At 44.6% G+C, this 13,649-nt stretch overlaps 1 protein-coding gene across 1 annotated transcript; it reads left to right on the top strand.

Annotated features, from left to right (window-relative positions):
- Positions 1 to 1,313: 1,313 nt before the first annotated feature.
- On the top strand, positions 1,314 to 13,237 carry ODAD4 (outer dynein arm docking complex subunit 4). Its single transcript, XM_061563320.1, is given in 15 exon segments — positions 1,314 to 1,595; positions 2,899 to 3,030; positions 3,946 to 4,099; positions 4,804 to 4,865; positions 5,283 to 5,442; positions 5,672 to 5,899; positions 6,902 to 6,975; positions 6,977 to 7,003; positions 8,125 to 8,231; positions 8,884 to 8,970; positions 9,373 to 9,541; positions 9,543 to 9,570; positions 10,404 to 10,504; positions 11,203 to 11,287; positions 12,013 to 13,237. Coding segments are annotated over 15 exon segments (1,893 nt in total). The 5' UTR covers positions 1,314 to 1,472; the 3' UTR covers positions 12,369 to 13,237.
- Positions 13,238 to 13,649: the final 412 nt, after the last annotated feature.

The following is a 13,649-nucleotide window of genomic DNA, read 5'->3' as shown; positions in this document are numbered from 1 at the left end:
CATATTTCCTAATGGTTGTTACGTATGTACATTCACATTAGTGCACTGGGTAACAATAAAGGTAACAACATTACCGTAATTCGAAATAGGTCATAAAAATATAGGGATATGTAAGTGTAATTATTGTACAATCGTTGTAATTCACAATTCTGCAATGCAAATTACTTGGAGCAGTTTCCTTCACCTGGCCACTCATCAGCACGCCAGATAATCATTTGCAAAATACATTTCAGTCTGCTAATTATCGGTCAATAATTACAGTCAATAAAGACTGATTCTGATGGAGCACATGACCTGTAATGCAGCACTGTGAAGGCAAGGGTTGGTGGATTGCACAAATGTTGTGAAACTCCCTTCCCGTGTACCGCGAGGTAGCCATACCCTGGCTTGCCAGGAGAAGGCAGCAAAGCACGTGGTCTAATCGCCATCTGTTTCCATCTGCACGGGGATACAGTGTTGCTTCCTCGCGCGCGTGTGTGTGTGTGCTCCGGTTTGAAGATATCTTAAAATAAAAAAAAACAAATGCATGACACTCTTGAACTCGATTCCTGCGACAACGCTTGCGGCTTTCCTGGCTAAATAAGCAAAATATTACCGTATTATTACGGAGCCATCCATGCCCATGTTTGCTTGCTCCACCACACACACACACCAAATTAAACACATTCCTGCGGAGGGAGCTGGTAGGAACGTTGGGTTGCTCGGTCAATGGCCAGGGTCAACGGCGGCGTGGTGTATTCCGCAAATATGCCCGACTGTGAGGGCGGGCACAAGCCGGCGTGAGTAGATTAAACGTTGAGTTTTATAAGGGCACCACGGGGTGACCAGCCCCTCCCCACCCAGCCCACCCCTCCACACCCCCGACCCAGCCCCACCCTCCCCACCCAGCCCCTCCCCGCCCCTCCCCGCCCCTCCCCACCCTCCCACCCCCCACCCAGCCCTACCCTCCCTATCCAGCCCCTCCCCACCCTCCCCACCAGCCCCTCCCCACCCTCCCCACCCAGCCCCTCCCCACCCTCCACACCCAGCCCCTCCCTCCCCACCCCTCCCCACCCAGCCCCTCCCCACCCAGCCCCTCCCTGCACGACGGACGGACGAACACAATAATCCCCTGTGGGCTGGTGTAACCAGGAGGTTCCTACCAGTAACAAAAAACTATTCATGTGGTGGTGTTGGGTGGGGGCTGCTTTGGGACGCCTTCATCCGGTAGTGAATTGACCATGGCTGCTGATTGACCGTGACTGCGATAACGATGCGCGACATTAGAAACACAAACTCTTGTCGTTAACAGAAGCATCCTTGGCGCTGCACCCCGTTGCTAGGATACGCGAGTACACAACCACCCGGCCGATCAGCCGCCGCTTCACAACAACGGTCGTGGCGGCGAGCTGAGTATTTATTCATATTTAGTGTTTAAAAACAAACCTGCACGTTCATTTTTCTCACCATAAAAGTCACTCCCGCTTCGCGAGATGAACAGCGATGAAGAAGAGACTCCGGAAGGGCCCAAGAGCTCGTTCGCCACGTACCTGGCCGAGGGAGACAAACTCTTCCAGAAGGGCGACTACACCCGGGCCATCGAGAGCTACAGCACGGTAACGTCTCCGGCATGGCCATTGTGAGCCTCCGACATACACACATGGAGCACAGCCTGGGCTATAACCCTGGATAGCAGTGCCCTGGCATGGCTATTTAGAGCACTGCGACTCCGAACCAGCGCTGTACTCCCTGTGGAGCACAAGGCCGCAACAAGGCCACGCTTTCTCTGCTTCACCACAAGACAGGCCCCAAGGTCGTTAGTTAGTCTTGAATGGGACGTCGTTTCATCTCATGGACAACTTGGGGCGTCTTGGACGTCTGGCACATGGCACGTACGTCCCGGGCTTCAATCGTGATGTGGTGCTTTGGATCCAGGAGACGCCATTTCACCTTTCCAATGTCCCTCTGAGGGCTTTGATTGGAATGGGTCATTCTGTCGGTTTCGTGGCGAGGTGCCTCCTGATGGTCCCGTACTAAATATGTTCTTGTTGCAGTTTCCATAACAATTCCGTTTTTTTCCGGTGTGGGGTTGTTAGCCAGACGCCCAACCCTCAACCTGGAGGACCAGGAGTTTGTCCATTTCGTCTGTCTACCCTTTGACCAGTCCGGCATGGTTGGACCTGCTGGGAGCCTCAGGCTTCCGCCGGCTTTGCTCTCTGAGTCTGGAGGCACACAAGATTCTCTACCACGACAAGGCGACAACCCATGCGAGAAGCAGAACCAGCGCTTTGACCCAATATCTCAGTGGCCTGACATGGCTTTTATTAGCACTGTGACTCAGACCCAGGGCTATAACCCAAGATCTCAGTTTGCTGGCATCTCCATTATGAGCCTCTGATATATTGAGAGAGGAGAGCTTCAGTCTGGGTATGGGCTTGTACTCAGAGTCTAAGTATCCTAAATATGGCCATGATGAACACCGTGAGAGATGCAGACCCAGGGCTATATCCCAGGATCTATCTCGGACATGGCCATTATGAGCCTCTGAGAAAGAGAGAATTGTAGGCTCAATAACTGTTGGAATAAATGGTTCATATTGGCTGTCAGAGTTATAGTCCTGGGTTTCTCTTTCTCGGAGCAAATAAGGCTTGTTTTACAAATCTTTAAAATCCTGGGTTCTAACCTTGGAGTTCCTTTCTAAGAGATGTCAGAGCCAATGATCCAGAACCTTTGAGATCTTGAGTTTAAGCCATAGGCTGGATGTCCCGCTGGATATCCCAGGTGGTTCATACTGGCCATGTGACAGCACTAGCTGTACCAACCCGATCAGGTAACTGTGTTTATGGAAAATAAACAGGTGAGACAGCTGCATTGAAGTTGTTTTCCTCTTCCCGCGTCCTCCCCCGTGTGCTGGTACAGGCCCTCGATATACAGCCAAATGACAGGAACTGCCTGGTGGCCCGATCCAAGTGTTATCTGAAAATGGGTGATGCCCAGTACGCTCTCCGTGACGCAGAAGCATCACTAAAGGATGACAATCTGTTCTTCAAAGTAAGTCTAAACCTCACATCGTCAAACTGTGTAATATGACTCTGATCCAACACCTACATTGCTGTAAAAAGTCAAGTAAAACAGGGTTTTGAAGCATTTAATGCAAAGTTATTATTTGTCTTTATTTTTCGATAAAGATCTGCATAGAATTACTCTACTATATCATGTATTGTGTTTCCATTTTACTAAGGGCTACTATTTGCAATTTACCAAATATAAATTTCATTTTTGATTATTTCATGCTCAGTTGCATGTTATGACATCCTCAGTCACTTTTGTGTGGCCTCTTTCTATTCATAATGGTTTCCAGAGTTCTTTGTATTCTATGTTTAGGTTGACATTTTCATCTCTTTATATATATTATTTTCTTTAAAATGTAAATCGTAAAAGTATTAACCATGTCAGATTTGATGATATCGTCATGAAAATAACCAATGCTAATGAACTAAAGGACATTATTGAGGAATCTAATAAGGAAACATGCAAAGTGGGACTATAAATATGAATTAAACAAAATTCAGGTACCACAAGTTCACTAAAGAAAAACATGCACCTGTATCCTCCCACAACGACACTCATTCATGGAATTGGCCAAACATCCCAATGCATATTCATCTTTCTGGCATTTCCCCTGGTGCCCTTGCTCCATGGTTTCCTGTTCTGAGCTCCTACATGTCCACACCACATTCCTTCTTATCCTGGGTTACCACTTTGCAACACTTTTCAGGGCTTGTCTCTCTCTCAGTCTTATTAAGTTAAGGCCAGTGTGGAACAGAAGGCTAGACTTCTCTGTATTGGAGGCCCTTCTGCCAGCAGTGGCATGAGAAGCCGTTGCAGTGCTACACCTCTACCTTTTACATTTGTTATTATGTGGACAGCTGATAAATTGCGTCGCCCATTTGTGCTTTGTGGCAGGGTCTGTTGTGGAAGGCGGAGGCATTGTATGCTATGGGCGACTTTGAATTTGCGCTTGTCTTTTATCACCGTGGCAACCGGATGAGACCCGAGCTGGAGGAGTTCCGCCTCGGAATCCAAAAGGCGCAGGAGGCCATCGACAACTCCGTCGGAAGTACGCACCCACCGTGTGTGGTCGCTCTCGGTACCAGCCTTAGCAGCCATCTCCTTAGGTCAAATGCAATCTGCGTGATCAGAGCTGCGACCACCCCAACACGAATTGGAGCTACCAGCCTCCATTGCTTGCTTAGTGCCCCGCTCTTGCTACAGCGCTGTCTCTTACTATTAATGGGTGTGTTTACATCCTTTTTGGTTTGAATATTACGCATTTGTTTAATAGGATTCACTGAGAAAAAGTTACTCACATTTATTCATTTTGAGTATAACATTGGATTTAAAGACCATATTTGATGAGTAACGCCTGAATGTGTATGAGAAAACATTCCCTAATCTACAGTATTCGTATACGTTACTATAACTGTGTTCAATTCAAAAAATATATTCGCGCTTACCTGCAATACTATCATTTGTGCTGTTAATCGCTGGCCATTTTGCATTATAGACCTTTGGGTCTACGTTCCAAAGCTTTATTTAAAAGAATCGGCTATAAATGACATCTATATGATTCTTAAAATTTATATCATGTTGTGTCAGAGGTTGGCTCCATGAAAGTTAAGTTAAAAATTTCCTTAAGTTCCATTCTATATTAAGGGCGTGTTTCACTTATGCAACAAAGGTTATTTTGAATAAAATATTTAGCATCTTAATGTATGAACCCATGGTTCCAATAACGAAATCCATTACTGTCTGTATACACAGGTCCTTCTTCAGTAAAGCTTGAAAACAAAGGAGATTTGTCATTCTTCTTCAAACCAGAGGAGGTACTGTAAAATAATTAATGGTAAATCAACACAGGAATCGCTCCTTGCCCGAGAAACGTTTTTTATATTATAATGGCTCCATCATGCAAAACATTAGTCACAGCAGGGTGTGTACAATTTTTCACCCGCGAAAATAATATTATTGTGGTTTTATAAAGGTATAATATCTGCTGTATAACTGCATACATTTTCCCAGTTGTGCTGTTTAGCTATCCGATGTGTTTTTGGGTTCTATATTATATTGTTCGGCATAATGTTCGACGTTCTTGAAGAAGCTCCCAGCACGTGGAGCCAAAACGTTGGACACCATGTCGGACAACACACGGCACAAACCAACGGTACATCAGAGAGCTGTTACTGTAACCACATTGTTCTGCTCCTACACCCCTTCCCCCAACTGCTATGTCACATGTACAGGGCAAGAAGGGCAAGGGACCGGCACGAGCAGGCAAGACCCAGCAGCAGAAGCAAGCAAGCGAGCGGGAGAACCGGTCACAAAGTAGCAAGACCCAGAGACAACTGTTGGGGGAGCTGTACAATGATCGTCAATATCTGCAGAGGCTCATGCAGGATCAGAGTATGCTGCCCAATGGACTAAGAACCACTGCACTATGCACATTGTGCAGGGACACAAGTACCGTTTATCCGTAACCAAACCACATTTTTTGAGCTCCAATGCCAAACTATTTAAGGAAGCTGACGCTTCATGTGCATATTGATAATTGCGTGCAGAAGACACAAACACTTTGTCACTGTACAGAGTAACTTTGCACAAACGCTGGGCGCGTGTTCTACCATTGCTGCAGACCTGATCAAGGGCAGCGTGGGTGGTGGGATGCGTGTCGAGGAGCTGATCCGCGAGGGCCTGGAGTACCTGGACACACGCACTGATTTCTGGCGGCAGCAGAAACCCATCTACGCACGTGTGCGCGACCGCAAGCTCATGCGGCAGAAGTGGAACCGGGGCCGCAATGGCCTATCCCCCAGTGACTCCATGCGCGGTGTCCTGGTCAGCCTGGAGGAAACTGACCAGAGTACGTAGCCTTGTACATGCGAGAGGGCTCTTTGCAGTCTTTAATTGTTTTACTAATGGCACCTTGTCAATCCACTCTGTGTCGGTCATGGGGATTGCTTATACGTGTTGTGTTGGTTATGGGGATTGTTTAACCAAAGCTCACCACACTGGTCTCAATATGGGTGGGTGGAGGGTGAGATAATATGGGTGGGTGGAGGGTGAGTTCAGATATTACTCGCCACTGTCATTATTCTTGGCTTGAATGGAACTTGTATTCGACTGCTTCAGAGTGCAGTGGGCTAACCGCTATACCATCACTCCACCCCCTGTGTGATCTTTAGTGGAACAAAACTATATTACACCAACACAGTCATTCTGTCGGTTATTTCATCTGTGCCAATTATTCCACCATGGGAAATGCCATACAAAGATTCATGATCTTTTACAAAGTGGAATGTACATCATATTAATATAAGGGCGGCTATTACTGTATTGATTTCAAAAGATTTCTCATGGAAAATTGTGAAATGTGGTGTCTGGTCCATGATGCAGGTGCATAATGTTGAATTACTTTAATATTTTATTTTGCTGCATGAAGTGTCAAAACACTGCCATCTTGATTAATCGGTTAAATCAAAATATTTAGATTTTGACACATTTGTAAACATAAACATAACTACGTTTTTACAATCGTGAAGGTGGAAATGATACTTACAAATGTTAAAAAGTGCATGTACAATTTAAGTGCAGTACTGTTTAGGAATCATCCTCGTTTTGAGGTAGCCATCCTAGGAAATCCGTAAGTCTTCCCGGGACATTAAAACCCCTGTTTTTTGTTATCAGTTACATAATAATACAAATCTCGAGACAATGCATTTACATTTAGTTCAACCCTCTTCTAGTCTTGTGAGATATTCTTTGTTCCATTTTTTTTTACCTCGGATGTGGCAACCCTGGGTACTTGCTAATACTTGCTCCATTGCAAAATGAAGGAATCCACAATGCTTTGTGTGATGGACAGTGCTGGCTGATGGCAATGCAGAAGGCAGCCTACGCAAGGCACAGCAGACGCTGAAGGTGGTGGAGGGATGGTCCCAGCAAGGAAGCTGCCAGCAAGATGCAGGTGGGTGGAGAGACACAGCCCTCTACATTGGCAGTGCTTTGTAAGCACTGGCAGAAATTACTTTACCACTATTGGCATGACCAAGACGATTTAATATAATTTACAGCCCTATTTCAGTTCACTGCTGGATAAAGGCTTCCCCGTACTGTGGTTGTCATGATGGTTGTTTGATCATTTTTCACCACACTGGTTAGTGCGGGTTGATGAAGTGGTGCACAGGACCGGTTCAGATATCACTCACTGTTGACATTAACCATGGCAGCGAAGTTAACTTAGGTGCAGTGTGCTCACCACTGAACTACATCTTTCATCATGAACAAATATAGATGCAAATTTCGACGTAAAACTTTCGTGACTGCAGGAATTCATATTCTTGGTTCTTTCGGTAAAGTCACGTAGATAGAAAACAAAAATGAAAATTAACAGCAAAAAAACCCACGACGTTTCAATCGCAACACAAGCTGTCTTCTTCAGGTGGAGAGAAAAGAGGGCAAACCTCCAAATGTAGCTGCTTATAAGGGCTCCAGAGTGAGTGGCCGGGGGAAAGGGCTGCGCGAGAGACAGGGGGAGAGAGAGGGGGTGAGGTAGAGATGGGGGGAGAGAGGAATTGCACCTCGGTACACCTGTCAGAAAATGAGGGAGGGGGGAAAGAATGGGGCAGAGACAGGGGTAAGAGGTTTGGGCAGAGATAGGGGGGAGGGGTAGAGACGGGAGGGGGGTGATTGAGACAGGAGGAGGGATGGGTAGAGATGGGAGGGGGGGAAATTGCACCTCGTTACGCCCATCCACACTGCTGACGGTAGAGGTTGACAAGGAAACACATTCAAATCATGATCCAAAGTGGTTGATGACATCTTAAAACCGTTGTCTCAGTTGAAATTGTGTTTGTATATATGGATGGCTTCGTGAACGAACCATGGTCTTAGAGAAATACATTTCACGTGAGCCAGCCGCATTAAAGTAATGATCAGCTACGGCTGATCATTATTTAAATATACAGTAAATATATGTATGAAAAATATTTTGTAAACTACATTATTTAGCAATGCTCATTGTATCTAACAGTATTTGCCTAACAGTCTATATGCAAAATGCCGATCATTGTGTGTGTATGCGATCAGGTGCTCGGTAACCTGCACAGCAGCATGGGTAATGCTCAGCTCGAGCTTGGTCTGATGGAGGCTGCCCTCTCCAGCCACCAGAAGGACCTCAAGATCGCAAAGGAGCAGTACGATGTTGCACACGACCAACGATAGCCAGCCTCAGTGAACGTTTCAATCAAGGTTTAATTTGTCACTGAATGTGTATCAGGTCGCAAATAGATTAGAGTAGGAGGCACACAACTAGTAGCCACAACCGGTGGCCACAGCCGTAGAGCTATATATGATGTGGTGTAATAGGTGCGGAAACATTTTACACATCACTGAGACAGATAGAACCCGCTGAAATTAAAACCCTGCTTTTACATATGTCCATCTAGCCTATCGCTTGAGGACCCAAGTTGATTGTACACCCATTATGGACAATTTTTCCATGATTTACATGAAATCATAGAAATCTCTGAAAAATAAATTCCCATTAGAGGGCAAACATAAACTGTGCTCATTAATGTGCTCACTTCGAAAGTGCATACTTAAAAAAAATACGAACAAACTCTAGAATACATTATAAAATAGAATTGATGTTGCATTGAGTACAATCACCATGGCCTCTAGGAATGTGAATGGAATGTATTCGTCATGCCGAATGTGTCCAAAAATATAGTCTCTCAACAGCTGATTTCGAATTATCCTCAAGTACCAGAGCAAATGGTATCCCTGTGGTTCACTTTGCTGGAATTTTGAATCTTGCCAACTGCACACGTGCTTCCTTTTGAACAGTAACCTCGTGGAATCGAAATCGAGGGCGCTGGACAACATTGGGCGTGTGCACGCCCGATTTGGCAACTTCAAGGAGGCCGTCAAGGCGTAAGTGAATGTTTCTGTGCGTTTACTATTCATGCCCTCTGCTGGAATCTGTATAAAAGCATACATACGCATAGATCGTGTAATGTTTTCCAACATGTGTTTGTCTTTGGGAAAATTTAACAATTAACATATTTGCAAATACTGTACTTTTTTTCTCCTGGCTTGTGTCGTTAAGTTTTGGCCAATCCTTAGGTTAATTTGGCCAGTTTTCAAGAGGGAAAGTCACTAATAGGAACACATCTTTATACCACAAGTTCGTTCATCTTTTACTCGAGTTATAGCGTCCCTCCATTACGGAATGACAGAGAATGCTGATGCGTTATTCTTTTTAATCTTAATTGGAATGCGTGAAAAAATGCAAGAGCAAGTGGCCGGACTTGTCCTGTGTTTGCGTGCGAGCAGCTGGGAGGAGAAGATCCCGTTAGTGCAGACCGAGTTGGAACGGGCCTGGCTCTTCCATGAGATTGGCCGCTGTCACCTAGAGCTCAGCCACTTCCGAGAGGCGCGAGGACACGGCCATACAGCCCTGACAGCTGCGCGCGCCTCCGATGACGACGAGTGGCAGCTCAACTGCATTCGTCCTGGTAGCGCAGGCGCAAAGTAAGCTGATCAGCACGTGTATATGCAGACCCGCTTGTGATTACGGTGGTCGAGATATTAATTACCTCGCCAGGTATGCCGGAGGCCATAGATTCGATCCCGACCCAGACGCCTGTATATTTGAAGTTTGCGTGTCTCTCTTCCCTCCCGTGGCCGCGTGGATTTTTCTCCGGGTCCTCCAGTGTTTTGCTCCACATTCATAAAAATGCGTTTTAGAGTATTTGGCTGGTATAACTTTCCACGTGATAATCCACTTCGTTGAGCTATAGTTTGTGGCCAGGTCACTTCTGAAAAAGAGCTATAAAGCTCAGTATGCCTTACCAGTAAAATAAATAAAAAATATATTACATACTCAAAGGGACATCGAGATCTAAAATGCAGTAATAACGTCTATATTGCTCTCCAGTGTTTCCAACTCAGAGGTGAGGGATGACTAATCCTGACTAGGAAAGAACCGAGGTCTAAAAAAACATGGCTTTCTATACTATTGCGAATCTCATTGGATTTTAGACATTTCAAATGTTCTTCCAATTCCTATAATTTTAGGAGTTAAGAGCTGGGAACAGTTTTGTAAAATAAACAAAATTCCGGATAACATGATCCATACCTCAAGTCAAAAATGCAATGCATTTTGTACGACGGATTGCACTTCAGAAATAAGATTCATTCAATCTATATGACAGCTTGCATATTTATATAAACTCGTTTTTTCATCCATCCATAACATGGCTGTATGCACATCTGGGGAGATTGAATGCAAATATATCATATGAAATCTAATTTGAGAGACGTTACAATATCCTGCTTGCATTGTAATTGTGATTTTTGAACAGTGAAACTGCGTGATTACAAGTCGGCAGTCAAGTATTTTGAAGATGCATTGGACAAAGCAACCTTGGTTAAGGATGCTGCTGCTGAAAGAGCCATTGCAGTGGTAGGCATCCACAATGCTGTATCCAGCTATGGGGGTTACATTAAGCGGACTGTATCCCTTCCTGCAACACAGCTTGGCTGATTTATTTACATTCTTGGACAATTCAGCCACTCTCTGGCCAAACACTACAATTGACCGCATGAATGCCTTCTGTCCGCACACTCTGTTGCAAACATTAGGTGTGTACAAAGATATATTTACCATACCAAGTTATCTGCATCTATTGGTATATACATACAAAGATCCCCTGTATGGCCTATATAGACTCTTGAAGTAAGAGTTGTTTGTGAGCACCTATTGAGGCCAGTGTAGCCCACAATTGTGTGGTGTGGCCAGGACGACGTCTGGCAACCTTTGTTTCTCCAGATGCTACACAGATACTCATTAAAGGCTAAGTCAACCTAGGGGAGGTCTAGAACCAGTTCTGATATCACTTCCATTGATGTTAGCAGTCCCTGTGAATCGAACTCGGGCAGTGTGCCATCACTCTAAAACATTACCACACACACACACATCTGTCATCATGGAGCCAGCAGACATGAGCCGAAAACATCCACACTTTATTTGTTGCAGTCATGGATTTGTAATGCTTTCAATAATATACTGTATTGTGAAATCAAATAACAAAAACGCTTTCCTCGGTGAGTGTTGGCGCTTGCGGAATGTGTGTTTGGCTTTGATGCGATTTTATTTTGCAGGCTCTTGAGGAAGCAAAGTCCTTGTTGAACAAGCAACCCAAAGAGAGTTCATCAGAAGAGACAAAAAAACAGTCCATCATAGATGGTAACCCTCGAGTTCACACATTTTTTTCTCAAGCCATTAGATATTGTATATACAGTATAAATAAAAAAACAACGTGAATCTATTCCTGTGTGTGCAATGGTGTTGCTCTTTGGCAAAGTTTTAAGTGGTTAATAAACTTTTTTCTAGACAATCAATGCCTGACGGTAGTGGTGCGCGCACCCCTGTAGATCATTATTTAGGCGAGGGTTGGTGGATTACACAAAGGTTGTGAAGCTCCCTTCCCGTGTGCATCGAGGCAGCCATATCCTGGCTCACCAGGAGAAGGTACAGCAGGTGGATTCATATTAATCTCCATCAGTTTTCACTGGTACGGTGATAAAGTGTTACATACACCCCCTTGCATGCGTGAGCTTTCTTTGGGTACTCCTGTCTGCTCCCACATGCATAATCACTGATCAATAGAGTTGGTCAAACATCCCAACTTGGGTCACAGAGCTTGGGCAATTGTTGGCACCGGTTCTGGCTGCCTTCCCGCTCATGTGTAGTTGCCCACACCTCTGCATCTGACAAAACTTAATGTTATAAATTTGTAACTTTTAACTGTTTTAATTGCAAGTATTTTTAATCAAACTCACCAGCCCTACATTCGTGCGTAAATGAGTCAAACCAAAGAACAAACCTGGCTGCTGTATAGTATCAAAAGTAATAGCCACACGGTGTTGTTGACGTGCTTGGTTGGCTCTGGTTGTGACTTGCCTTTGCAGAGGAGGAGGAAGAAGAAGAGAAAAGGGACGCTGAAGACATGGAGAAGGAAACGGGAGAGATAACGCGAGGGAAAGGCAATGCCTTTCTTGGTGGCAAGAAAGGCAGTGACAGGGGATCGAGCGACAATGATGACAAAAACACAGACGAAGAGAGGGACAAAAAGAAAGGCACTAGGAGTGGTGATTCTGTTGCCGATGAGTTGCAGAAGCCGAAGAGCGCTAAGGCTAAGCAAGAAGGCAGAGATGGAGGGAGACATGATGATGATCATGCGAAAGGTCACAACAAAGAGAAAGGTGGAGCTGGTGTGAGCAGTTCATCTGAAGACGAGACAGTGAAAGAAAGTGGCAGAAGTTAGGATAAAGGATGTGGCAGCAGAAGTTAGGATAAACAGAAGGATGAATATGATGATGGTGTGTAGAGACTTCCTTTATTTATCCAAGCATTAAACATTGGTATTTAGAGCCCTGGGCCTGTACAGGAAATGTGAAATGTTATTTAGTGACTGGTACAAAGATTTTAAGCAAGACCTACCTGTTCTTGGCAGTGCAAAAAACTTGTGTAACACATCCGTTCACTGTTAGTTAATGACACTAAGGTAATACTATTATTCTATCCCCGGATGGATGTTCTCTATAAATAAAATAGTGGTGTAATTACTATACAGCACATGAGTGTAACACCGAAAAAGGAATTGCCCCCGTTGTTTTTTGCGTGCTAATATTTAACCGAATAGTATATTGCAAAGTCACTTGAAATGTGCAATGGTGAACGCATCAAGTTTGGATAAAGTACACGAATTTTAAGCACGTACAAATAAGTAAACACACAAAGTACTGTATACTATACAATGTTGTGGATTTATAGGTTCAGGCCAACACAGTAAAAATACAGCACCGTATTTAAAGTCAATTGTGTGTTGTGTATATGTACACCGGAAATTAGACTCACCACAAGAACCCACTTGTACGGCTGTAAACCTTGTGACTAATCGGCAATTAACTGCACACATGGTCGGAGTGAGGTCACAGCAGCTATTTGAAGAATACATTAGTTGGCAGATATCTGAAACTACATCGAGGTAATATAAAAAAACACGATTCTCTACCGTACTCCATTTCAAACTTGAAGAATGCTAGATAACACGTTGAAGACATGACTGCTTCATTTTAACACGTGGTAATCTGTGAACATTCATTTAAGACCATATTAAAGAAACAAAAGATGTTTTGGTCTGGTATTTCAAAGTTTTTCAATTGGCAGCCATGAGCCAGATGGAGTCTGCGAAAGCTTTTGCATTGGCTCACCGACAGATTTTTACGAAATATATTTTTTATTTGATCAGGTAAGGCCCACTGAGCTATATAGCTTCTTTTTCAGAAGCGACCTGGTCACAAATGACGGCTCAACCAAGTGGCTTCGCATGTGTAAATGTATGGGAGCCAAATACTCTAATCGCATGCTCTTAAATGTGGAGGGGAAAACCGGAGGACCCGGAGAAAAATCCACGCGACCATCCTGGCACCAGACAAACTCCACTCTACATCCTGGCACCAGACAAACTCCACTCTACATCCTGGCACCAGACAAACTCCACTCTATATCCTGGCACCAGACAAACTCCACTCTACATCCTGGC

This window comes from Lethenteron reissneri, chromosome 31 (assembly GCF_015708825.2).
Source record: "Lethenteron reissneri isolate LAM-NWPU_2019-01 chromosome 31, ASM1570882v1, whole genome shotgun sequence".
NCBI lineage: Eukaryota > Metazoa > Chordata > Hyperoartia > Petromyzontiformes > Petromyzontidae > Lethenteron > Lethenteron reissneri.
This window is presented reverse-complemented; position numbering and strand designations above follow the sequence as displayed.